The sequence below is a fragment of the Synchiropus splendidus genome, chromosome 16, assembly GCF_027744825.2.
Source record: "Synchiropus splendidus isolate RoL2022-P1 chromosome 16, RoL_Sspl_1.0, whole genome shotgun sequence".
NCBI lineage: Eukaryota > Metazoa > Chordata > Actinopteri > Syngnathiformes > Callionymidae > Synchiropus > Synchiropus splendidus.
In genome coordinates, this window is record NC_071349.1 from 7998673 (window position 1) to 8025000 (window position 26328).

At 48.0% G+C, this 26328-nt stretch overlaps 4 protein-coding genes across 4 annotated transcripts in view; 1 reads left to right on the top strand and 3 right to left on the bottom strand.

Moving 5' to 3' along the window:
• Nucleotides 1-3174: 3174 nt before the first annotated feature.
• On the top strand, nucleotides 3175-5998 carry odf3l2a (outer dense fiber of sperm tails 3-like 2a). The gene is made up of 5 exons (XM_053845485.1): nucleotides 3175-3223; nucleotides 3525-3635; nucleotides 4605-4727; nucleotides 4788-4929; nucleotides 5653-5998. Exons 1-5 carry the CDS (start codon nucleotides 3175-3177, stop codon nucleotides 5996-5998), a joined length of 771 nt encoding a protein of 256 aa, XP_053701460.1.
• A 49-nt stretch (nucleotides 5999-6047) lies between these two features.
• On the bottom strand, nucleotides 6048-9383 carry ebi3 (Epstein-Barr virus induced 3). The gene is made up of 6 exons (XM_053845484.1): nucleotides 9222-9383; nucleotides 8262-8376; nucleotides 7641-7707; nucleotides 7282-7399; nucleotides 7035-7198; nucleotides 6048-6320 (listed from the first exon to the last, which is right to left on the bottom strand). The coding sequence occupies exons 1-6, from the start codon at nucleotides 9304-9306 to the stop codon at nucleotides 6168-6170; spliced, it is 702 nt and encodes a 233-aa protein (XP_053701459.1). The 5' UTR covers nucleotides 9307-9383; the 3' UTR covers nucleotides 6048-6167.
• A 921-nt stretch (nucleotides 9384-10304) lies between these two features.
• LOC128747570 (rab GTPase-activating protein 1-like) lies at nucleotides 10305-13776 on the bottom strand. Its single transcript, XM_053845534.1, has 8 exons — nucleotides 13499-13776; nucleotides 12663-12740; nucleotides 12491-12601; nucleotides 11964-12068; nucleotides 11812-11895; nucleotides 11679-11750; nucleotides 10684-10920; nucleotides 10305-10560 (listed from the first exon to the last, which is right to left on the bottom strand). Exons 1-8 carry the CDS (start codon nucleotides 13607-13609, stop codon nucleotides 10363-10365), a joined length of 996 nt encoding a protein of 331 aa, XP_053701509.1. The 5' UTR covers nucleotides 13610-13776; the 3' UTR covers nucleotides 10305-10362.
• A 1383-nt stretch (nucleotides 13777-15159) lies between these two features.
• Nucleotides 15160-26328, bottom strand: part of LOC128747484 (protein FAM163A-like) — an 11691-nt gene continuing 522 nt past the window's right edge. Inside the window, exons 2-4 of the mRNA XM_053845397.1 lie at nucleotides 19576-19666; nucleotides 18303-18417; nucleotides 15160-17203 (exon numbers count right to left, since the gene is read on the bottom strand). Of these exons, the coding sequence (XP_053701372.1) occupies nucleotides 16826-17203; nucleotides 18303-18395 (471 nt within the window). The 5' untranslated portion in view covers nucleotides 18396-18417; nucleotides 19576-19666 and the 3' untranslated portion in view covers nucleotides 15160-16825. The remainder of the gene's footprint in view (nucleotides 17204-18302; nucleotides 18418-19575; nucleotides 19667-26328) is intronic.

Here is a 26328-nt window from a genome sequence, read left to right on the forward strand (position 1 = left end):
TGCAGGTACTCAGGTATGTGGACGTGTATCAACTCAAGTGAGTCAGGATCAACCAACGCTGGCGCCGAGCGACTTCATCTCCACTGTCAGAGTTTCGTCATCTGTTCCTTGTCTTGGTATCAACGTGTCCTGGGAACTTCATTCAAATAGACTCAGAGCTTTTGGACTTATTCTTGCAGAGAGGCAGATAAACACTGACAAAAACATGAGGTGAAGCGTCAACAACAGTCAGGAACAGTCGATACACGTATGTTAACGCAGAACTGCTACACACTTTCACAAGTATTTCATCCACAAACTTTTATTCTTTTCATAAACCCGTAAACATAAACAAACCAGTGCTCCATCCTCCGGCGCTGCAGCTCTCCCCTCCAGCAACACAACCCTTTAATTGTCCACACCAAACTCCTTCGTGGGTCAGGAACCAACAACTTTGGAAAAAATATTCAAGAACATATTTTCAAATCCAGTAAAAAACCTAAATGTATTCACCAGCGTCCTCCAGCTGAACCACTTTAATTTGGTCAGCATCTTCTGGACCACAGCAGCAGCAATAAATCAACATATATCCCACCAGAACACAGCGACGTCGTGTCATGTTTCTTCTCATGTTGAGCTGTATTTGCTCCACAGAGGCTCGGCCCTTCATGGATGAGCTTTAGACGGAAGCTTGGATTGACCTCCAGACGACTGGCGTGACCCAGACCCACTCAGTCACCAGTGGTTAGAGCAAACACAACACAGATCCCACTGAGAGCGGAGTAAATGGATTTCCAATCTATGGTGAATGACTGGTTCACCACCAGCCCAAACACAACCCAGGAGAACCATGTAACACACCCCACCGTTTGTTGAGTCCGGTTACTGGTTCTGGTGCGTTTTGAGTCACAGCTGGTTAATATTTAACGGAGCGGTTTGTCTCTCGGTCACAGCTCTGCTCCGGAGGTTTTAGTTACCCTGCGACACAGAAGAAGAAATATTGAGCTGCTGACGGTGACCAACGTGACCTAGTTTCAAGGTGGCAGTGGTACCAGCGCGTCCAGCACACAAAGGTATGTGAGGGGGCCGCGGTGTCTCTGTGTCGAGTCAGAAATGTCACATGGTGACTTTGCAAACCTCAGAATCCCAGTGGGCAGAAGGTTCACCAGGCACATCAGCAACAATCCAGCTGGTACCAACAGCAGAGAAAGAGACGCAGAGGACCACGAGGAAACTTGTTCGAGACCTATTTCCATGAAGTTCCTGCACCACTGGCTGCAGTAGAAAACTGGAAATGGGAAGAAGACATGAACACATTCTTGCTCTGACGCTGTGTGTGTGTGTGTGTGTGTGTGTTCTGTCTTTGATCAATGACATTCATTAAAGGTAATTTCTGCCAAATAATGAGGTTTATTTGTTCACATTTTTATCTCACTGGAGAGCAGGACGAACACGTGTTTTGTCCCAATGCTGATAAATGAGGTGAACGGGATACACGTCTTTTTACTCCATAGGAACACACACACGTTTGTCTTCCTAGCTTAGTGATTCATTGAGACACATTGACATAATGCTTTCCTCAGGCTCTCCCCCTAAACCTAACCATCTAAAACAAGTGCCTAAACATAACCTTTACTCTTCACCAAACTCAAACCCAATTATCATAACCTAGGTATTTTGTAGTTTGAACTCTCAAACTGAGGCTTGACAAAGTGAGGACTCGCCAAAATGTCCCATTAAAAACACAGACAGGTTCTCACAAAGATAGAAATACAGGAACACACACACACACACTCTCTCTCTCGCCCATAAACATAACCATCCAAAACAAATGGCTAAATTTAACCAGGGCCCAAACCAAGATTGAATTGAATTATAATTGAATAACCCACTTATTTTGATGTTTTAATGTTAAAATTGCTGATCTTGTGGGACCGGCAATGGGTCCCCACAAGTAGGTGTGTTTCTAAGAATTGGTCCCCACAAGTATAGCTATACAATTTAGCACACGCACTTACACACATGCACAGTCAGGCAAGAGGTCCCCACGAGGACAGTGTTTTGTCAAGAATTGGTCCCCATGAGGCCGTATAAACACGCCCACAGACACTCACTCACACACACAAAGGTTTACTGTAAAAAACTTACACAATGTGAATTTTTTTCTATGTTGAGGGGACAATATTTACAGAAAAAACATACTAATATTTATATACAATATTACAGTTGGTGAAAACTACATAATTCAACTAAGGAATGGATGTAAATGTCCACAGCGCTGGGAGAGACAGTCACAAAAATACCACATTAAAATTTTATTTTAAAGCAAAAGAAAAAGTCCTTTTTAAGTTTCACTCTGACTCTGACCTCATGAGGCCCCGGGGCCACACCAACCCAGGTCTGTGCTGCAGTGAACAGCATTTAATTCAACTGAATGGCTTGTTGAGCAGCAGCACAAAGGGGGCGGAGAATACAGTGAGGGGGCGGAGCTCTAAGGAAGAAACTTCCTTACTCCATTATCAGGGCGCCTCCCTGGATGTACTGCTAATAGCAAAGGTGAAAAAAAAATCACGCCTCATGTTCGAGAAATACTGTCTCACCTGCTGTGCTCCAACGTACAAACTGAGATAGAGACACGACAGTCATCAGCGTGGCGTCGAACTACGGGTGTAATCGGGAGTTTGGTGTTCATTTCCAGCGAGTTCAGTTGGTCCTGCAACAGAAGAACTCCTTCATTTTTAATCACCGATGCTTTTAGTTACAACGTCCCGGGAGCCTAAACGCTTCACCTACATTCCGCCGCTGGTAACCCGATGCCTGGGATGACAAATGAACCAGTTTGCATGTTACTGATATGATTTATATCGCCAGACAGTTCCGCTCCCTCAGCTCTTTCCTTGGTTTGCTGCACCCGAGCAGCCGCGGCGCTAATTCGCTCCTTCATTATACTTTAAAGGCGACGTCAGCCTCAATCACGGGCCCTCGATTCCTTAACCCTTCAAGGGTCGGACGCGGTGCGATGAAAGCCTTGTCCCGGGAGGACCTTCCCGCAGGAGGAGGAACCTTCCTGGGCCACGGTTCAGATTGGGTTTCTCCCCCCGGAGGTCATGCATAATTCAGCCCCGGAGGCCCAGGATCACCTGGAGAGAGAGGTGGATGTGACTAGTGACAGAACCTGGAGAGGAAGCCAGACGCATGGAGGAGGCGGCGAAGAAGCGGCCGATCATCTCGGCAAGGGAACGAGGTTAGTGAGCTTTCTTCTGTGTTTGTGTCCACATGGAGTGTATTATAACTGAAGTGGATTCACTCTGACGTGTCTCATGGAGCTCCACAGCCGTTGCTTCACGTTGTTTAGAACTTATTCCCAAACAAGCAGAGGAGGAATGTTAAAAAGCATAACCATAGAAAATAAGTCGGAGGGCGACATGTGGAAATCATCAGAGACGACGCAGCCACAGACGGAGGGGGTGAGGGGTGGAGGGGGGGAAGCCAGGGGGAAGCTGTTGCATCACTCCCATCTCAGTCCCTGCTCCTCTCCTGGCCAGGCCCCGGCCCGGGACGCTACGCTCTCCCCCCTACCGTGGGCTACATCAACCATGACTTCACCAAGCCCAGCAGCCCGGCCTACTCCTTCCACAGCCGCCTGAGCAGTGCCAGTGAGTTCCTCAGCCTCTTCACGTCTTGTCTGGCTGTCTCTAAATATCATGGCAGGTCTCTCTTCTCTTTCACTCTCACGACCACAGATCACACCTGACGCTTGTCTCCACCTGCTGTCTCTTCCTATCCTCCCTCATCTTCATCTACCTCTCTCTCATTCACACTCATTTATCCTGGCTTGGTTCTGCTGAGCTTCATTCCTCTCCTCTCCCGCTTCTCCTCCAACTCATCCTTATTCTCACTACAGATCAGTACATCATCTGCAAACATCATAGTCCACAGACCTCGCCTGTCAGTGTGTCCATCACAACAACAAACAGGAAGCGATCTCTGATAGACTCCATCACTCCTACAGCACACCTCACCAATGTCCTCGCACATGTCCTGCACAACCTTCTCTGATGCTTCTGACCTCCTCAGACAGCACCACACTTCCTCTCTCTCTCTTTTACTCACTCTCTCTGGATCCACAAAGACACTGCAACCCTCCTGACCTTCCCTGTGGTTCTCTTTAATGGATCAATGGTGGTCTTCCTCTGAGTGAAACCACACCACTGCTCAATGCTGCTGACTCATTTTGAATCAGAGTGGTCTGTGTGAGCTGTGACAGCTGCCAGGCGTTGGTCTCGACCAGTCACAAGTTTAAAGATGCTATGGAACTTCCACTTCAGTTTGAACTTGTTGTGACGGTTCAGGTTTTATTTTGCTAAACATCTTGAAGAAGACATCCAGGCAAACATGTTGCTTCTCGCCCTCTGGGGTTTCTGGTGACACTCTGGGGTCCAAGGTGCCCTGCAGCGAAGAGTTCTGAGCAGATATTTCTCATCCCTTAAAACACGGTGGAAGAACGTTCAAATGTAGCTTCTATTTTTTTCACTGCTCAGACTGGTCCGTGGTTTCTCAGTTTAGTTTGGACCCAGGACATTACCTTTTGCGACCAGTAATTGGTGTTTGGGCGCATCCTGCAGTGGTCTCTGTGGACTCCAGTCCCGGACCGAGATACCACGTGGATGCCAAAGTCACAAGGTTTGGCCGGACCGACACCCCGGCCTTCTCCATCTTGGGCAGGGGTCGACCCTCTGCTGGTAAAGGTGAGCCCTGAGCCGATCCATGAGTGGGTGGGAACTGAAAGACATGGTCTGTTCCTGCAGGTGAGGTGTTCCAGACTCCAGGTCCAGGAGCCTACAGCCCAGAAAGAGCGCCCCCTCTGAACTCCCACCGGAGACCCCCGTCCTTCACCATGGGCTCCCGCACCAGATACTGCACGGAGGACGCAGTCCCAGCCCCCAACAGGTACTGAATCGGTCCAACAGACCCGTGTCTCACCGCTATGACTGACTGAAGTCCACAGACACACAGCCCCATGATTGTTCTCACATGCAGCTGAAAGAGGAACGCTGTGTTTTCACCACACAGCTGAAGATAATTGGCAGGAAGCAAGAGAATCGTTTGTTGACACATCTGCGAACAGATGACAGTGATTCCATTGATCTTTTATTATCGGTCTTCAACAGGGCCAAACCTTTAATGACCAGTAAGGCAGGAGGCGGGGTTTCTCTGGGTGTCCACCAGGCAGGTTCTGAGCTCTGATCAGTGGAGCGACACTGGACTACAGATCACTTCCTGACAGAGGCTTCCTTCCCTTGGATGGAGGTCTCCAGCAGAGAACTTAAAGAACGTGACTAGCACTGTGTCTCTTGTTCAGTGGTGTCTACAAGGAGAAGATGGAGGAGACGGGGGTGAAGGAGAAAAAGAAGAGGGAGGACGTGAAAGGGAGGAGGAGGATGAGGAGGTGGTGGAGAAAGATGGAGAGGAGGAGGAGGATGAGGAGGGGTGGAGGGTGAGGAGGAGGTGAAAGTCCACACTGTCGCGGTGTAATTTGCAGATTTAAATCGAAGATTTCCGCACAAAGCCAAAATTGTTTCCCAGAACATGCCGTCCTGGAGCTTCTGGAGAGTCCAGAACAGATCCTTTTGTGTGGAATCACCCTGAGCTGCCCAACGTCCTGTTCTCCAGGTACACTCTCCCGAGCTTGCTGGGCTCCCAGGTTCCCACCAAGTCATCCAGCGTCAGCTTCAGCATGTCCAGCAGGAGGCGGGTGGGGGCGCCCTCTGAGGACCTCGCCAAGAGTCCCGGACCCGGGAAGTACAACAGCACCGACCCCGATGTGTACCGCCAGCGCCAGCCCTCTTTCTCTATGCAGGGCAGAACCAAGAGACCTAGCTACTCCTCGGCCAATCCCGGGCCCGGAGCCTACAGCCCTGAGAAGTTCCACCTGCATCTCCGCAGAGCCCCGTCGTTCACACTAGGGGTCCGACACTCTGAGTTCATCACCCCTCTGGTGCTGCGGGTCACTGACTGATATCGAGAGAACTGAGGCGTTTCACTATCACTTTATTTTTAATGCATGACAAAAGAAGAAAGGCAGTTTTTTTCAAATAAATAAAAGCAAACGTGTACATGGTACAATACCAATCTAATCTCAGAGGCCTCCTGCTGAAGGTGCTCTGAGAGAGCAGCAGCGAATCTCCTCAGATGGTGCTGGGGACGGTGACTTGGACTGGTGAGCTCCAGGTGCTGCACTGGCCCAGGTCCAGCAACTCTTTGGCGCAGACCTGGAAGCGGTAGGTTCTTCCTGGACACAGCCCCTTCAGCTCAGCTGCGGTGCGCTCGAATGGACCCGTCTGGGGCAGGCAAAGAAGAAGAGCAGTTTATTCAGGAGGCTCCCGTTGATCGACAGGTAAGGCAGCAGGTTGACTTGTTTTTGTGGTTCCATTATGAAGCTGTGAGTGTGGAGAACCAAAGCTAGAGAGCTGGTTTGGACTCGCGGAGAGGAAGAGACAGAGCTGGCCCAGGCATGTGGGAAGAGAAGGAGAGGAGGATGAACAAAGTGGTTCATAATGGAGGAGGACAAGAAGGAGTGACTGAAGGAGGCTGGAGAATGTTGAAGAAAGACATGACATGGGAACTGGACGAGCCAAGCACGACGGCAGTGAACCGAGCACTTGTTGTGATACGAAAGTAAAAGATGTCCTCGCTAGAATTGTTCCCAGCTTTCCTTTGATGTCGTACAACAGTTTATTCTTTCTTTTTAAAAAACAAGTGTTGCCCTCAATATTTTTATCATTTGTATAGAAAATCAGAATCATATTTATGTGATTGTTACTCTGGAGTAAAGTCTCCTTCTTAAGTATTTTACTTTAAACTCTTATATTTTAATAGATTCCTCAAAAAGTTAAACAAAAAAACTACTTCATTTGGTGAATCGCTCAGCCTCTACCTTGACTACATCTGTCGTACTGGTACTTTTATTTTAGCGACCGTCGAGGGGCCAGGAATGTTGGATTTGAACCCACAACTCTGAGGCGTGCGATGTGGTGGGAGGGACTTCTTCTCACCCTCTTCGTCCAGGTCTTCCCCCGGTGGTCGTAGTGGTAAAGCATCTCGTACTTCAGAGGGAAGATCTCCAGGTTGGCCCAAGTGGGCGGCGGCGACCATGTCACCATGATGTTGGAGTGGTTTCTGGAGGAGACCTGGATGCTGGTCGGAGGATCCGGTTTCACTGCAGCGGAGGGGAACCACCAAGATGAGCATGGTCAGAAGACATTTCCGCTGTTTGAGTGTGTGTGTCCATGAGCTGCTCACCTATGTCCTCCACCATGAAGCTGGTAAGATGGGTGCAGCTGCCATTAGAGTGGACGGCGGTGATGTTGACAATGTAGTCGGTGAGAAGCTTCAGGTCGGGCAGGTGGCAGTGCCAGAGCTGGAACGAGGAGAATCCACAAGTGAGATGAACCACTGGCTTCAACACAGAGGGCTTGGTCCACCGGCCGCCACTGGGGGCGCTGTTGCCACACTCCTGTGAGCCACTCTGCATCAGCATGGATGGGAGGAGACCAGAGTGCTCCACGGGGGAGGAGGGGAAATCACTGTCTCAACAGTGAGGGGTCTTAACTTGGAGTGAAGAAGAACCGTTTCTTTAACAGGCTTTAACAGAGACTCACCGACGGCGAAGAGGAGTCAGGTGCGATCAGCTGACACGGCTTGATGTCTGAGGGTCTGAGCCTCTCGCTGGAATCAACACAACAGTGACATGATGAAGATGATGAAGATGATGAAGATGATCAAAATAAAGGCTTAGTTCATCGGTAAATTTCAACTTCAAGACAGGCTGGATTTTGCTTGCCAGCTGTTCATGTCTTCTCTGAGACTGAGCAGAGATGAGGCCAACAACAAGTTCTAGGACTGAAGAATGAGTGGGTTCGCCTCAGACTGATGAACAAACACAGAGACATGTCTTTAAAGGAGTTCAAATCTAGAGGAGCGAACACAGTCCTCACACTTGCTGATTTATGCAGAGTATTTCCATGGTTTTCAGTCGCAAATGTTCATATATCGCATCTTTTTTTCTAGTTTTGCAGGTGGAAAAGTGAATGTTTGTATTTGTGTCTTTAGCTGCTGAATGTTTACAGTAAATAAATGTCAATTGTTGGAGTCAAACCAAGATGAATAACCATGTTCCTGATGACTGATTTTCTATACAAATTTTTTAGTATTTCCCGGTGAGCTTTATTTCCTGCCTTCATGTAAAGGGCCTCGATGATACTAGCGATGACAATGTTCACCTGTAGGTGGCGGTGTAGCGCGGCGGCGTGGAGTTGGAGGGTTGAGTCCAGGAGCAGAAAGTCTTGTTGGGGTAACTGGAGCACCAGCAGGTGACTGAGGGGGGAGGATGACCGCCTGGGTGAAGGGCGGAGATGGCGTGAGCTAGAGTCAGGTGTTTACAGAGGAGGTGTCCGCGACAGGTTTGATCATCGCTGAAGGTCACCAGCCGTGACGCGCTTGAAAGTGAGCTCGATTTTTTGTTTATTTATTTCAAAATAAATTTATTTCTGAATTATTATTAGATATTTTAGCCATGTGACATTAGTACTAGTTACCTAAAACAATTTCAAGTGAAAGACGTGAAACATTCGTCGTGAATATCTGTAAAAAATAGTAGTCAAATATAATATTTATACATGAAATAGAAATCAAATGATTCAATAAATTGATAAAGGATGTTGACTAGAGAGTTGAATAGTTAACAGGAGAACTAGAAAACTATTTTAATTACATAAAAATTCTCTAATAATAATAATAAAGTCAGAAATTATTATAAACAATTTTAAATATAAATAAGGAACAAAATATTGGAAAATGTCGGGGTGTGAAGAAAAACAGATCAATTATAAAGCAGAAAATAATGTTCTACTGTATGAATAGAGGAAAATCTAATCTCTGATTTCAATGGCGATGAAATGGAAAAATAAAAATATATAATAAATATTTTTAAAAATCGTCTCCAACAATGTATAGAAAAGAAAGAGATTATGACGAAGAGGTTCAGAGGTAAGGCGGCCAGTGTAAAATGGTGAAATAAAATGGAAAATAGCTTTCTCTTCGGCAGCGTACGACCCCTCACTCACAGAGCTGGTGTTTGAGGACAGTGGCTTAGGAACACTGCGCCTCCTGTGAGCTGGTTCAAGCTCAAACATGAATCCCCAAACCTTGCCCGCAACAGTCACAAACCAAAGTGTACTCACTCTCTGTCGTCGTCCACACGTCCAGAGCTCCACAGCCAGCAGCACACAGCACCAGAGTCAGCACAACACACACACCTGCAGCCATCACAGCCCCTCTGCTTCAGTTCCTTCAGGTCGTCTTCTCTGGGAAAGTTCAGAGATAAGAGCAGCATCGCAGCAGCCAGGCCTTTAACGGCCGCTGAAAAGGGAAACAAGTTACAGGAAATGTCACAGGGGACTTCCGTTATCTCGCTTGAATGTTGTGAAAGACGAAAATAACACAACACATTTCACACATTTCACAAAGCCCTCGATCTCAGAGTCCCACAATGAACTGTGGGACTCTGAGATCGAGACTGTGCGTCTAAATGTCGCTCTAATCTAATGAAGGAACCTTCACCATAAACAACCCAAGTCAGTTCAGAGTCTGCTTCGTACATCTTTGACAACAACACAAATCCATTTTATTTGTTGAAGATTAACATGCAAACACGAGACAAGCTGATTCTCAAGTTCCACTTTTCAGGGGGTTTTCTGCGGTTTTGCTGCTGAAACCTCTCAGAAGTGTCGACTGAAATGACGAAACATTTCTTAAATGATCCTTGTTTTTCTGCCCAAATTTAGATGCATCTGTAATGGAATGACGGAATATCCCCCACGAAAGTGCTCTAGTTTTCGCTTCATATTAAAGTCTCTATTTTGTTTCCTCCTCCTTTCAGCCGTCAAACAACTTCCCAGGAAACAGTTGTTTTTTTGCTGCTCTGACTGTGAACTATAACAATAATAGTTACCTGGTTGTAACTCTCGTCTAACTCTAATCTGAACAAAGAGGCGACCAATGAAAATGTCACAAACTAATATCAATGATCACAGACGAATCATTTCCTTGTGGTACTGATAAGGATTTTGAACCTTGACCTCTGAGCCTGTGAGAGCAGGAAGCACAGTTCTCGCTCCAGTTATTTGCAGTACCATGTGGTGAGTAATAAAAACACAACCAACCTTTTCAGGAGTTTTTAACCATCAGATTCTGAAGCAGTCAAACTTCATTTATTCCAGTTTTCATACAAAATGATTACATATAAACAATAAATACAGTCTGAAATAAATACAAGAAGAGGAGGCCGGTCCAGGTCCGCTCTCACCAGTCGGAGCGCGGCCGTCAGATATTCTCTCTGTGGTCTCTGTGAGGCCACGGCAGCTTGAGTGAGCTGCGGCCAGAAACCAGGCCGCCAAGCTTGCCGGAGTGACTGTGCGGTCCGGCGCTGGAGGTCCGCAGGGAGGTGAAGGCCTTGCTGATCCAACTGTTCTTGGCCTCCTGAAGGTCGTTGGCCAGGACTGCCTTCTGGTGCTCCAGTTCCTGCGTCAGGTTGATAAAGCCTCATGAGAGAGTGCGGCTTTGGAAAAGCAGGGGTCACGCCGGGACACGGCGCCCCCCCTCTGGACTTCAAGAATACACAGCGTATTGTCAGGCCTCTCTCACCTGGATCTTGCATTTGGCCTCCACCATCTGAAGCTTGGTGGAGGCCAACTCCTGCTCCAGCTCCCTGATCTGGGCCTTCAGCTTCGCTTTATCCCGGCCCTCACCTTCCGTGGACTCTGTGTCCTTCCACTCCGCCGTGCCCTGGTCCTTTGCGGGGCCCGCGGCGCTCTCCTCCGACTCATGCTGGAGGTCGGGCTGCAGAACGTGTCCACAATGAGAGCAGGACTTCACTGCACTCTGGAAACACAAGATGGACGCCAGATCACCGTCAGACTTCAACCGCGCTCCAGCTCAGTGTAAAGGGCAACGGGACGGGGCTATTTATAATACTTATGAGTTGTCTGCCATGGCGTGACGGATGGATGACTTGGGAGCAATGACTCAGCGACTCTCACGCGGCTACAGTGCTAGTTTGTGGCTGGCAGTCCTGACAGGAGACAGCAGGTGATGATGCTGCTCATCACGTTGGACAGGTTTGAGTTGCCGTGACTTCATCGGCACCGATCCAACCGGTTCATTTTCCCTCTGAGAAATTCTGATTTCTCAATTCAAGTATTGCGTTCATGAAGGCCATATGAACAACCGGCGCTCATGTTCAACCAAGCAGCGTTTCTCTTTCAGTCAGCTTCAGGACCGTTTCGGCGGGAGAGTTTCACTCCTGTGGTTTTTAACACGCCCAGCTTTGACTGACCTGCAAAAGGGTCAGCTGAGCTATGAAGCTAGAGTAAGACAAGCAAACACTTCAACACAGGGGGAGGAACCGGTGGTTGAGAAGGTCACAGCGAAAATAAAGAGAAGCTCAACTGTCAGTTCTGAAGGAGGAGATTATCGTGAGAGAAATAAAGAACGACGGCTCTTAAGCTGGCAAACTGCTGACTCCTGACTGAACTGGAATGAAATGATTTCTAGCAGAAACCTTAGATTTTAAAAGATAAAGATTCTGATATTTGCTGGAGTTAAAATGCTGACTTGCGTACAGTCGCTGCAGCTCTCACCTTGAGCGACTCCAGCTCCTGCCGGTGTGTGACCTGCTGCCGCTCCAGACGGTGAGTCAGCTGAGAGCAGATCTGAGCAGAGAGCAGAGGTCAGCACCCGCCCAGAGAGGCCCGTCCGAGAGTGTGCCAGCACCTGTTTGTAGTCGGCGATGATCCCTGTGGATCTCTTCACTTCCCGCTCGGCCTTCTCCAGCTCCCTCCGGAACACGTCCTTCAGCTGCAGAGGAGCCATTAGACTTTGACCTGCAGAGTCGGTGGGTTGAAACACAGAGCTGCTTCTCTCACCATGGCGGCTTCCTCCTCCTGGTGTTTCTTCTCCTCCTCTGTGGCCTGGAGCTGATGCCGGATCAGCATCAGGTCCTTGGTCAAGTGGTCCACAGTGTCTTCAGTCTGCTCCAATTGAGAAGCGAAGAGAAAATGAAGAGACAGATCTTGACTTGCTGTGAGGAGCATGAGTGAGAGGGGTCGCTGGGGTGACTCCCCCAGGCAGGTGAGGATGGGAAGAGGTCAGATTTACACCGACACAATGATTGACAGGGTGAGGCACAGGTGAGGAAAACAACAGTGTCCTTCCCAAGGGAAGCAAACACCTGTTCCAAACTTTCATTCGGAACAAAAACGACAGTGTGCCTATATCAACTACTCCAAGTGAGTCCAGCTCTGATGTTCAGGTGTGTATCAGGGAGCCAAAATGAGTTTGGATGCTGCCTCAGAAAGGGGCGGAGCCAGCTTTTGCACATCAGACACAAGAAAAGAGGGGCAACTGCAGAGCAGTGGGGTGGCGACAGAAGACCAGGAGGAGGGTCAGTCACCTTGTCCAGAGCCTTCCGCAGAGAGACCTTGCTGCTGATGAGTTTGTGAGCCAGGTTGTCGTTCTCCTGCTCCAGGCGCAGGCTGGCCTGCTGCAGCCTCTCGTTCTCCTTCTGCACAGAGACATGGTCACGCACTGAAGGACCCTGGAGGGTCTGAAGGGAAACTACGGACCAGGTACTTCTCCAGGCAGTCCTCATCGTCCATGATCTGCAGCCGGCTTTCCTTCAGCTTGGCTTTCTTTGAGGGCACCTGGAGAGGAGGAGGACCTGAGACGTCACACGTGGAGTTCACACCTGATCTGATTTCCCACGACTCGTCTCTCACTCAAACCCAGGTTCAGGATCGCATTACCTCCTGGTGACTTTCAGTCCAGCACACCTCAGCCCCTCCCCTGAACTCTAGAGGTGAGACTGTCATCATGGAGGAGCCTTTGTGACCGTCGCCTGCTTATAACTGCATGAATCTCTTTATGACGTCACGTTTTTCAAAAGCCTCAGAACAGAGCTGGTTTAAAACAATTACACTAGTCTCACAATGGCTCCGACACTGGAGATAGGATCTGGATTATTCACGGGGAAATGAAATAAAGTAATGTTTTTCAAGGATACAAAGAGAATCTGGTGTGAGACGAATCAAGATCAGCATCAGACGCAGATAAGGTTTGAGAGGGCCAACCAAGGGGGGTGTGGAGGGGGGTGGTTGATACCATGCAACGGTAATTTCCACACATCAGATATCTCAGACGGAGAATCAATTTGAGGAAGCCAGTTGAGAACAGCTGGTTCCACGCCGCTCTCTCTCGCCTCATTTATGGCCTCACTTTTACTCCCTGAATACATTCATGAGCTGTACTAAGCACGTGGCCTCTGCTGGCTTCATGCAAATGAAAGAGACTTTAATGCAAAAGTTGTAACCCAGAACGAAGCCTAATGATGTGGCGGCCGCTCATCTGAGAGCAGAGGCGGCTCCTAAATGATTCAGTGGAGTCACTTAGAGCAGGGTCTTACGGTGAAAGTGGGTCCCGGCTCCTCCACCAGGCAGGCCAGGATCTCCTCCTCGCTCATCTGCTCCACCGCCTGGGCATCGTATGCCATCATGACGGACACTTCCTCCATCATCTTGGACGGTCAGGTGCGGAGGGGTGGGTCAGCAGGTGTGCTCCGGGTCAGTCCTGTTTCCACACGGTGCTGCAGGGGAAGACCATCTGAGGCAGGAAGACGGCGATGCAGGAACAGGTAAACAGGATCCTCCAGGTTAAAGTCCGACCTCAGACTGACTCCCAGTGTGTGTGTGCAGGTTAATGGCCAGCAACAGGTAGAACAGGGTTTATATGAGAGGCGTGTGGAAGAATGAGCAGCGTGGACACGCCCACTTCTGCATGCCTCTCAGACTCTGACTCTGATTCTCTCGGCTGATAAGAGCTGGAGCAGCGCTGCTGCACTCTCCTGACCCCAAAACACACTTTCAAACATCAGATAAGCACCGGGAGACCATGACATGGCGTTTACGACTTCCCACCCCAGGCTGTTGTCATGACATCTGCTCTGTTATTGTGCCGGACAAACCAGTCGAGCAGGTCGAGTGATGGAATACCGTAGGAGCTCCGCCCGGCAACACCTCCCTCCTCCCCCCCGACACTTCCAAGATCATGTCTTTGGCTCTTGAAGTCGGATATTGTGATGAGATGTGCCTCAAGATCTCTGATCTGACTGTTGCAGCACGTGGCACGCCACTCTGGGAAAAGCTACACACATCTCACAAACACGATCTGAAAAACTGAAACATTTTCAAATGGAAACTGCAGTTGTGTCTCAGAAGATGGAGCTGGAGCATGTTTTAAATTAAAAGATTAAAAGTTTTTGACCATAATTCTGAGCAGAAATGGAAGGAAATCATGTTGAAAACACATTGAATCAGACCTGGGGGGCCCCAGGGGCCGCGTATGGCCCTCAGGAAGTCAGAGTGAAACTACAAAACTGACCATATTTCTAACAACTGTTTTGGTTTGGTGCAGCTCCACTGTAAAAATCCCTGTTCTCTGTTTCAGGACTGAATGTTCTCTTTTTTCTTCTATTTATTTGCTCATTGAAAAAATATTCAAGTGTCCTATTATCTTTCTTACATGTTTTGTTTGTAGCGGTAAAATTTTGGTCCTTGTTACTGAAGAATCCCATCACGTAAAGGTTTTGTTTTGGTCCGGCGGACCTCACAACAGTCGCTCCAGTGGCCCTCTGGCAACTCGAGCTGGCCACAATGCTCCAGAACAAGGCTCATAGTCACATCGCATCATGTTATGACTCCCTCTACAGGTGTCTACGTTTCAGCCATTCCAGTTTCATTCAATTTCATTGAGAAATACTGGACCCCAGAAGATCTTCAGAAGAGGAAGCTGTTGCTACAGAGGTCCACCACAATGAGAATCTGTGGGACTTTACAAACCAAGCAGAGAGCAGTGTGGACAGATGGATGTCCCTGAGACACACCAGCAGCCTCACACATGCACTTCCTCTTTGGTTTATCTCCATCTGCAGTAGCTTTCTGACCCACGTGGCCCCAGCTGATCTTCCTAACTGCATATATGATGAGAGCCATGTGGATAAAATCATTACCTCCGCCTCAGATGGAAGGGAAAACAACCAGAGAACACAAGACAGAATCAAAGCCAGGGGTCACATTTAATCCACCGTGTCCTCAGCAGTGAAACAAGCAGGTCACCGTGACACCAACATAAACAAACGTGTGGATCATTTCGGGTGCAAGGAGGCGTGTCACCGCGTAAACAGAGTCGAGTGGAGGAATGTTCATTTCAATGCATTTCTCTTCACTAAAGTTCAACATTGGAGAGGTAAAACCCTCACACAACCGGCGCTCACAGTAGAAATATAGGATAGATATGCTTTCAGTCCAAGTGTGGCCTCGCCCCCGGATATTAGACGTTCAAGCAACACCGCAGGATAGTCCGCCCACTCGTGTCGTCAGAAACAGAGAGTGGAAACTCCCACGGCTGCAGAAGTGAAAGTAAATGATGTTTTCTTCGAGTGTCTTTCCTCCGTAACTGATGATTTCACTGGGACTGACTGGAACCTGACAGAGAAACTGCTCAGCACCCTTGGTGTTGAGGGGGTGGGGTGGAGTGAAACTGAAGATGAGCTAAGCACTTTCAATCAACTGGCGCTGAGGCAACATTGTGCTTACACTGCATTGTTTCTTGCCTGATTCATCCTTCCAGGGAAAATTCGGATCTCTACACTAGTTTACAGTTAAGATGACATCATTTGGCGAGACAAGATTTGGGGGCACTGGACTGTAAATGCAGACAGGAGCTGTTCAAGTAGCTGCTGGATCGAATCAACACAGGGATAAAAGCATGTTTTGGTCTGAACTAAACAGTTAAAACGGCTTGAGAATTGCATGCATGGTTGACGGCGAGGGAACTGGTGACTTGCATATGGCTGCTGCAGGCCCTCAGACGGCTGCGGCTCACGCTCGCACCGTGGGTGATTTCATGGCAGGTGAGGAGGACCACCGTCACGATGCAGAACATGCACCAGCATGCCAGCGGGGCGGCTCTTTGCTCAGCGCCTCTGGTCAGTATGGCGAGGAGAGGTTTGTCTGGAGTTCGGACAAACATCCCTCAAGTCAAATTCCATGTCAACTGGGTTAGGATGCTTTGTTAGTGACCAGCTCATGCGGGCCACATTTGGCCCCCGGGCCTGCAGTTTGACACTCTACTCTACTAACAAATACTGGCCCAAATCAGAAGCACAGCAAGGGTGTTTAACATGAATGAAAGAGCCAAGGTTTGGGTCTACAAAATCATCGTAGTTCCCTCACTGTGATAGTTTCTTAATACATGTTTTGGTCACACTTTAGATTAGGGATCATTTATTCACCTGGATCATTTTTAGTTTTACTGATGTTCAAATAATCCACAGGCGCAGACCTGCAGCAGCCACGGCTGGAGCTGGAGCAGCTTCTCCTGCCACAGAACAGAAAACCTTTGGAGGACATTGGGACAGCACTCGCTCAGAACAACTGTTGCGGGAGGAAACAGGAACAAAATTTACCGTCTCATAATACCCAACAGGCCTCTGACACGTGAGAATCTAGTGGACACACTATGGGCTTCCACTGAAAGGGTTAAAGGTCATTATGCTTGGTAGGTCCTGAAGAGAAGATGCTTCTGTTCTTCTTTGCTGATGCAGTTGCATATAACCTTCCTGGTTAGTTGCAGACTTCTGATTCAGCCATGACTAACAAGTCACTAATTCTAGGGGGAACACTCAAAGGCTGGATCATGTTGTTCAGAACCAACCCACTTCCAACTGTTGTGCTCAGACGTCGGTGCTGTAGGGTCGGGGAGGGGGAGGGAACATGTCCGCGGGAGCGTAGTAGTTCACAGCAGACGACCCCGCTGGGTTGGCAGGCAGGGGCAGAGCAAGGGGCGGGTTCTCGTAGTAGGTGTGGAAGCCCAGCCGCTCGCCTCCGTTGCACACGTCCCCGCCCAGGCCCGAGCGGATGGAGTACGGCGAGCAGGTGGGACAGGGCTTGAGCTGAGGTCCCCTGTCCAGCTGGTCCAGAGAGACCGGCGTGATGTCGGCGCCGTCGTTGGCCAGCGCGTTGCAAGCGTTGCAGGGGAAGTGAGAGAGTGGGTCCGGCCCCGCCACCGAGCCTTTGTCCACCTCAGACTCATTCTTCTTACAGCAGTAATACTGCAGAGGGCACAGAGAGACCAGGAGGCGGGTCACATGTGAGGCGCGAGCAACTCAAGCTCCAAATGAAGTCAACTTTACATTACATACAGCAGATATTAAGACAGTGATTGTTGCATCTCATTCAGAAGGCGCGGCCACAGTTCTGGCATGCAAACCCCGAAACACACTGCAGAGAAACGTTCTAAACTATTGTGTTTCTCTTTCAGAAATCAGATGGCCTGGTCAAGGGTTCAGCAGGACTGAGGAATCCGAATCCAGCCCCCAGTCCTCGCCTTCAGTCTACGTGACTTTGGAGAAGCTCTCAGCAAGGAACATGAGGTCCAACTCAACTGTACCTCCACATCCATCCTTAGATGGGAGTTCAGGTGCCACCACCTCAACTTCCTCTGATGTCTTATCATCTGTGTGGAGTTTCAAGGCAGATCATCTCTGCATCTCATCTTATGATGTGTATGGATGCTACACACATAAACACTTCAAACATCCCGTCTTAAGCCGGTGTGGTTCCAACCAGACTTCACCAGTTTAAAAATGAATCTTTCATGAGTCACACAGGTAAAACGGCTCCCACTCTTCTATTAAGTCAGAAGACAGAAGAAGAACCACTGAATGGCAACAAACTTCGGCTGACAGTCACAAGGACATCTTAACAAAGCAAGTCAATCTTCAGATGAAAGAATATCATTGAGCTCTTTATATCTGGTGAGCAGTGGGAGGCGAAGCTACAAACCAAACAGCTTTAAAAAGCTCTGCAGCTCTTCTTCCTTTCACGACTGTGGCGTAGTGTGTTTATTTACAACCCACTAGCACGCTGGTGATAACAATGCCCAAGTTCACGTCTGTTAATACGTCCCATACAGTTCCAGAAACTGATGATTTTAGGTGTCATTCTAACTGAACTACATCAAAACTCTTCTTCTTTACAGATGCTGCAGTCATAATTATTTATTTATTTTGTCTATAATATTCCTCCGGCTGCTAGTTCAAGTGAGTGCGGGGTGTGATTCATTTTGAGGGCTACGACCAACGGCACTGTAATGAAGCCATCCTTTACAGAGTCACTGACAAAGGAGGAAGACATGAGCTGCGAGCGTACCTGGAGTCGACAGTAACAGAGCACTGCTACGATGCACAGCAGTATCACTCCGGCGAGAATTCCTCCAGTAATAACAATAGTTCCCGCTGACATTCGACCAGCTCTCCATCAAACCCTGCAGAGACCAGAGAGTCAGGTGAGACACAGCAGAAGCAAGGATGTGACAGCCACCTGCAGAGTCCAGAACGATCGGAGGGACTCGAGGACACGCTCTTGACAAGACAGTCAGGCTCCCCAGAAGAAGCATCTGAACAGCAAACTGGAGTTTAGGGCTCCACCGAGTACTTGATGTCAACAGTAACAAAATTCCGTCTTCTTAAGGACCAATAAAAAGCTCCGTTTTAAAGAACTGGAGCTCTCTGTCAACTGTTTTATGCTTCATAAGACATGTTCCTGGATTATGTGACATTACTTTAACATACTTGTTTAATAATGTATGGTGTCGGAGTATCACAGTCAGATGATTTAAGCAACTTTAGGTTAAAGAGAAACTCAAAATGGGTCCAAACAAAGGAAATCTAATCGAAAAAGTCATGAATAGATTATTCGACAATGGAAATATTTGTTAGTTGCAGCCCTACTTGAGTTCCCACCTGTTTCGGGTGAGAGCTGGGGTTCATATAATCAGGTCAAAGGTCATTGCATGTGAGTCATAACTGTAGCACAGACGATGAAGGAGGAGGAGGAGGAGGAGGAGCGGGATGCTTGAACTGAGGGGCTTGAAGAGCAAGACAAGAGGCTGGGGAGGCATGGAAGAGTTTACACCTGATGAAAACACATGCTGCTGGGGAGAAGAAATAGGAAGGAATGCAAGGTCACACGCGACAGCTGAAGTGCTGTACTCAGATGTTGAGGAGCACTTTGTTTGGCTCGGGAATTCTCGTGATTTCTAGTTCTGACTCAGCCTGATGCGAGTCAGGACTGGAGCCTGGTGAATCGATGTCTTAACTCCTGTGAGGACATGGCTAGGATCGTCTCACCTGCTGCAGATGAACACACTCTTGTGTTTTTGGACAAGATTTAAAAGTGATGGAAAACTAAAATATTTTAACCCTGAAAGGCCTGGTTGTTTAGAAACGTTTGAGAAGACGCAGCACGCAGTATCAGGCCTGGGAGGGCGGCTCGCTCCAGTTGACCGTGTTTTCATCGGTGCTGCCATTAGCAACACTGATAAACTGAGGTCTTTTTATTTTTCATCAGAAAGACTGCGTGGGTAGTTTGTTGACTCTTCAGTGGAGCCTGCGCGAGCTCTTGAGCAGAGAAGGACACTCACATCAGAAGGCAGTCAGAGGTGCAGGGACGAGGAGCGGATGGCGACGGGGAACCATGACAGGGTCGTGGAGTGCGTCTCTCACTTGGACCACCTACGACGAGAGACGGAGGAGCACAAGATGACTCCAGCGACATATACAGTTACATTTCTGTCAGTCACCTTAAACCTCATTTTTATTGTTCATATTAAATGCATTCATTAGATACTTCATTGCCTCTACCAGGCTGCGGAGAACAACACTGTAAATTCAGAATAAAAGTGTTGACAGCAATACATGACTATAGACGTTGGCAGAACCTCATCTGAAGATGGTTTCACTGAAGCCTCGTCCGTGTGAAGCGCCGCCTGGGTTTGGCTCTCTCTCTTTTCGACTGATCACCCACCGTACCGGGCTCTTCACAGGCCACAGTGTGATGGTGTTTTCATCCCCTCTTCCTTTGTAACTGACTCCCCAAGCCTCACCTGCACTTCATCATTTTCTCCATTCAGATGATTCATTAAACCACAGCGTGATTAAAACCAGCAGCTCCCTCAAGCCTCGCACGAGTCAAAGTCTTGGGACGGAAAACAAAAGCCCGATTAGCCAACATATGGCCCGGTGGGTTCCGTGAGGCGCTCGGCAGGATCATCGGTGTGAATAATCGAAGAACACCTCCGAGCTGCGCACAGAACAACAACATCCCCTGGATAGCTGCAGCATTCAGAGCCAGTCATTATGAAGCATACATTAGTAAAGATGTGTGAGCGGTATTAAAAATGCATCCAGCCTAATGCGCTATCAGCACCATGAGATGATTCATCACACAAACCCTGGTGCACAACAATGGGAACCAAAGGGACATGGAGCTGCAGCCCGACCATCACTGAAGCAGACGCTGAAGGAGAGGCAGAACCAGGGCCAGCTGAGCTCTTGTGTTTCTGCTCTCTTCACCTGTTCCTGGACCAGTCACGCCGCGGCGCCACTGAAGGTGCTCGCTTCTGTGTGCCGACCCATTTGTTGAGCGCACCAGCGACTCCTCTGAGAACTCTCCCTGAAGCAGGGATCCCATTACTCGAAATGAAACTGTGACATCAATTACTGGGAGGCACGCGCGGCTGACGGCTGGCGAAACCATCCAGTCAAGTTATTACCGTAATTACAACTCAAGTTGACATCATTCATTTCATTTTCAACCCTATTAACTGGAAAACATCAAGGACTTTCACTGGACCAGTCGGATTTAATTACGTCAAGTCGAAAGATAAAAACATTATTTTATGTCTCATTACTTATGTATTACAGTAGTTTATCAAAGGAACGAGAGATGAGAGAGAGAATGAGGCGCTGCAGTTTAAGGGCAGGAGATAAAACAACCGCAGAGTGTCAGAAGATGCAGCCTTGTGAAGAGGAGAACCTGAACACGTTTGGCTCATGTAGTTTCAAACACATGGTGAGCTTCCCGGCTGCTCTCACTGTTGGAAGGTCCCGGGTCTGCATGCATGTGGGTGGTGAGAGCGCTGCTGTGACTCACACTAGCTGCACTAGCTTTCCTCTCAATGAACATGGCTGTTTTGTTATTAGCCTGTCGCTTGCTAACCTGACTCAAACCTGGTTTCCTCCACTGAAGATGCAGAGAGAAGTGGACCTGCGACGACACCTCACAGCTGACTCCAGCAGTGCAGTTGGGATATATGACCCTGAGTCTCCTGGAGCTTTGAACAGATGTTTGGGTTACTTATTTTGCCTATGAATTCAACTGTTGTTTTTTACTCATGACCGAATTATTTGTGTTTATTTACAGTTCTGTTTTTCATGTTACCCAAAAAAAAACCATTTTCATTTCTGATCCCTGTGATATTGAAACACGTTGAATATCTTCCTGGTATCAATACTGAGTCAGCCATTTTTGTTTGGGCTTCCATTAATCTGAAATAATCGCACTAAAGCCGCGTTAACACGCGATTAATGGCAAATTAACCCCCCATGTTGAACCTCCTGTTAATGTAGCTTAAAGGAACACCAGAGTGGCCAATAATGCTTTTCTCATGCAAACATTTTCTGGCTCCAACAAGCCAACACAACAGACACTGTCAAGAACATTCAACAGAAAAACCTCAGTGGCACTGAAGAGGCTCAAAAAACATGCTAAAACTGTAGACATTATTGGACACTTGAAGCTACATTTAGAACAGATACAACATGTGTGAATCAATTGCGGTTAACTCACATTCAGTGCGATTAATTTTGATTTAAAAATTCAACCTGAGAACAGCATAAAATGCACGAGTGACTGTATCTCCAGGGCTTTAAAACCAGCCAAACAGATTTGTGTGAATCACACAGGGAAAGTGGGTTGGAATCCAACTCCCTCCGAAGCAGCTCCCTCCGTGCGGATCCTCCACTGCGCGCTCTGCTAAATTATAAAAACGGCGAGGCATGACCGTGTTGTTAAAAGCAATGTGTGGTCTCCTGCTCTCCTCCAGCACTACTTAGCACTTCTCATCTGGAGCCATTCATTCTTTCTCCAACTTTGTTTCTTCCCAAACTAACACCCGGGGTTCGGGCCGCTGCAGACTTGCTGGAGTGCACCAGTTCTTCCTGCACACAGCCACACAGGAGAACCTGGAGAGCAAAGAGCGAAGAGCTTGAACCGCAGCCACAGAAGACAGAAGGGAAAAAAGTCAAAAGTTTGTGGGCATGAATGAACACTACCAAAGCCTGTGACACATGAAAGCATCTCCCAGGGCTCCACTGTGCTGATTCAGAGAGGGGAGTCTAGACAGACACAGCACACTTGTCTTAAATGTGTGAGAGGCAGATCAGGAACACAACATGAATTAGCATTTTAAAGCTCAAACACTTGATCTAAAGTCAGATTCTACTACACAGATGTCAACACGCACATGTCTGTCTGAGTGTGACTGTACTGTATGTTACTGTTCTTCACAGCTGAGTGTATATCTGCAGGTGGGGTTCACTCATCACCTGCTCCTCTTTCTGTTTAAAAGCAAAAACACATATAGTTTGACATGAGACCACTGTTTATTTGGCTCACATTCACGAGCAACCGACTGGCCTCTCAACCGACTGCCAAAACAGCATTTAAGTAGACGGCATTCTCACGGTCAAGATCAGAACAGGTTGAGAGTTTTGATTCATTTTGGCGCTTCCTTTTGTTCGAGTGCGATATTCGGATTAAAATAAAAAATATTTTTTTGACTCTATTTTAGGTTTAAAAATCAGGTGTCAAACACGGCAGTTTCAGGATGATCACTCTGCTCAGAGACAAAACTGATTTTGTAATCCTTCTACCAAGAATTCACCACGAAATTAAAGTGTTTCTTGTTTACCTGACTGTCATGAAATTCTGACCCACAAGGTCTTTAAAGTGAAGAAGCAACCTGACAGATAGAAAGCTCATGTTCACAGCATGTGTGTTCACATGTTAAGAGCCATTGAGGACTGTGTTGTTCAAACCTGGAGATGAATCTATTTATATCATCTGTTTGAACCTCAACTGGTCAAGTTCTGAAGTCTTAACACGACAGGCTGGTGAGATCAGGTGAGTGGAGGTAAATGTTTCACTTTCAATAAGGTGATTCTGGCTGCACAATTCAGACTCCAGTTACTTTTCAATGCTACTAAAGTCTGTGGAGCCGAGCCTCACATGTCAGTCCCTTACACATAACATGCCTCCCGTCGCTCCATCCACGTTCCGTTAATTCAGCTGATCCTCCTCCGCTCAGAGTGGAGTGATCGGTGAGATTAGCACTTTCACCACAGCCGAGCTGCAGCTGAGGAGGCATCGCTCTCCACACTATATTGGGCACTTTTGTCATCGCTCCTAACAGCCGAGTGGAAGGTGCGAGGCAGCTGAGCAAGGTGTCAGATTTTAATTTGTGTTCTCAGCGGGAAATGAAAAACTGTGTGAACACACACATGCGCACGCACACACACGGGTGTGTATCACTATCCTTGTGGGGACCTATCATTGACATAACCCTTTCCACAGCGAAACCTCAGCATCCAAAACGCATGGCTAACCTTCACCAGGACTCTTATAATGACCCAGTTAGAAGCAATAGACGCACACATACACAGGTGTGAACAGTTGCTGCATTAACACAGGATTCCAGCAAGGCCTCTTCGGTGCACAGAGCCAGATGGAAACATCATTTCACACTGGGGGGAATCGCGTGGGAAGACGAGGGAAGGATGAGATCCCTCAACATAGCGTCGAGCAGGAATTTGTGCAGTGGCAGAAGCACACGTAAGAAAAGCTCTGAGTTTGACCCAAAAAACCCCCAAACTTTGAAGTCGCATCACTGAGTTTAACGTGTGAAGGTTCACAGCAACAGATTTCAGCGACAATTCTCCGGAGAGTTGGAAGCTTCTGAGCCTTGAGCCCAGCTGAGGGATTTCAAACACGGCTCTCTCCGTTAACTCGAATGTCCACCCCAGACACACAGAACAAACACGTTCAAGTCAATCATTCGCTGACTGAGCACGCTTGAGGCTGGGACTGAAAGCAAACCACGATTCTCACACCCATTGACATTGGTACGGATATTAAAGGGCCCTCCTGTCCAGACTTGCCTCCCCAGGAATCAAATCTCACATACAAATGGAGTAGCTTCACATCAAAATAAGTGTTTTAATGTTTATCATTTCAGAGTTCAAGTCGCCAAAAAGGCTTTTTCAACAATGACTACAAAGAACTACAATCATGGCGGATGAGCCGTGCCAGGAGTCACTGTCACTGCAGGTTCTCCCCAGCGCTCCATCACCACAGGGCCCACAACGCCAGTGGCTTCAGGGTTGGGGTTAGTAGCCGTAACATGCCGTAACATGAAACAGGGCTCCGCCTTGTAAGGTGGACTGTTAAGGAGGACCATGAAAGATGCACAATGCACTCCGTTGCTCATCTGCCCTGCACTCACCATCATCTTTATTGTGTATATTAAACAACAATAAAACAACTCAATAAAGTTAAACACACAATGCCACCATCACTGATCTGTTTTCTGGTGCGTTGAGGCAACACGATGTTCACTTAACAACTGTTGAATCCACGCATTTTGACATTGCGGTTGACAGATATAAAATTCACCGCAGCCAATGCAAAGCGCAGAAACGAAGAAGCAAGAGACGCATCCCACCTGAGTGCAGCTCTGACATCTATCCACTCTCCAGTGAGAGTATGAATATTTCGTCGGGCTGGACCACCAAGTTTGCGCTGGAAATCACAGCGAGTCGCTGCAATTTTAAAGCCCCAGGGCTTCAATTATTCAAGTATCATTCCTTGAACAATATTTTTCCATCACCACGCAGTTTAGCGAGATAGTAAAATTGGGACTTTTCAGCCTCATCTGCCACTGAGAGCACTCATCACAGCGTGTGAGGAGAAGAAGAGAGCCACATCTAGGACACCCACCAGCCCTGCAGAGGGGAAGAAAGACAACCCAGAGGAGGCGGAGGAGGAGTGCATTTATAGATCCATAATTGCAGTTCAATGCCATTTCTATGCATTACATAAATGGCAGGGTTGGGGGTGGTGTGTTTCTTGGTGAGCCACACTTGACCAGATAAAGACAAAAAACCATCCTGCCATCTCTTCCTCTTAACAGAGGGCGTGTCGTGGGGGCAGCAGCTGGACTACAAAGCCCTGGAGAGTCGGACATGAGGCGTCCAGTAGGCCAGTGGAGATATTGTTTGAGAGCAACTAGTAGTGTGTGTGTGTAGTGTGAAGGCCTCAAGCCCCTCAGCTGGGATCTCTCTGTGTGTATGAGCAGAGTCTCTCCCAGATGACTGGGCTCCTCACCCTGTCATGAAGAATCGATCCACCCTGCTGTGAAAAGTGGTGCCCAAAGCTCCCCAGAGCAGGTGAGCATCGAACATAAATGGACTGGTCAATGAAGAGCGCTGCCCTTTGGCTCAGCTCTTTCTTCACCACAGAGTGATTAGACTGCCCTTATTCTCCCCACAATGGCTGAGAACTCTGCACTGAAGGTAAAAAATATCAATACTGAGACACCGCATCCAGATACAATACATGACACGACGAGTAGCGGTGCGCTGCAGGCACTCTGCCAACACAACCAGTGTTGCTGGAACGACAACAAACGCATGATACATGTCTCCTGAAGCTTTGAGCAACACTACATCTGTTTTTACATTTATCCTACTTGAGAAGCGCAGATCAAGGGAAACAAGATTTTTGCTGCTGTTTTATTTTCTGATTATTTACTTTATATCATAGATGACACACCCTCACACACAGTGTAATATTTAACTGTACAAGTAAATAAAAATACATTGTTGTGGTTATAGCTTCTTAGCTCGCACAAGAAAGAGTTTTTTCTTTCTTTCTAATGCTGTTTTAAATACACATTCTTCCAGAAGTGAAAACAACTATGAGGAAACAAGTCCTCATTTGGCCCCTTATTCTGGTGCAAGATCTTTTTAATCCAGCAGTACGCGGCAGAAGCTGGTACCTGAGTACACACGGTGTGGGAAGAAGACATCGTCGTCTGTGCTGCTCAGGTCCCTGAGGAGAGCCACCGAGAGAAGCTCATTTATAACGGTGGTGGCCCCGGGGTCCCAGCAGTGATGTGGTCAGCACCATCGCTCCAACAAACGACCCGACTTGGCAGTAGACCATTACTCACCGAGGAAATCCACTACCACATGCATTTCACCATCTACCACCTCCACCTTTAGACACTCGGTCCACGGAAACTGGCGGTGAATTTCGTATTTATAGAGCTAATAAC

Bases quoted from the DNA above. Each gene is read 5' to 3' on its own strand.
- ebi3 (XM_053845484.1), bottom strand. From the start codon at position 9,306: ATGGCTGCAGGTGTGTGTGTTGTGCTGACTCTGGTGCTGTGTGCTGCT. The intron at 8,377-9,221 runs GTGAGTACACTT...CCCTTCACCCAG, and splicing joins CGTGTGGACGACGACAGAGA to GCGGTCATCCTCCCCCCTCA. The intron at 6,321-7,034 runs GTGAGAAGAAGT...TGCCTGCCCCAG, and splicing joins GGAAGACCTGGACGAAGAGG to ACGGGTCCATTCGAGCGCAC.
- odf3l2a (XM_053845485.1), top strand. From the start codon at position 3,175: ATGGAGGAGGCGGCGAAGAAGCGGCCGATCATCTCGGCAAGGGAACGA. The intron at 3,224-3,524 runs GTTAGTGAGCTT...TCTCCTGGCCAG, and splicing joins CATCTCGGCAAGGGAACGAG to GCCCCGGCCCGGGACGCTAC. The intron at 4,930-5,652 runs GTACTGAATCGG...CCTGTTCTCCAG, and splicing joins GCAGTCCCAGCCCCCAACAG to GTACACTCTCCCGAGCTTGC.
- LOC128747570 (XM_053845534.1), bottom strand. From the start codon at position 13,609: ATGATGGAGGAAGTGTCCGTCATGATGGCATACGATGCCCAGGCGGTG. The intron at 11,751-11,811 runs GTGCTGGCACAC...CTCTCTGCTCAG, and splicing joins TCATCGCCGACTACAAACAG to ATCTGCTCTCAGCTGACTCA. The intron at 10,561-10,683 runs GTGAGAGAGGCC...AACCTGACGCAG, and splicing joins AGGCCAAATGCAAGATCCAG to GAACTGGAGCACCAGAAGGC.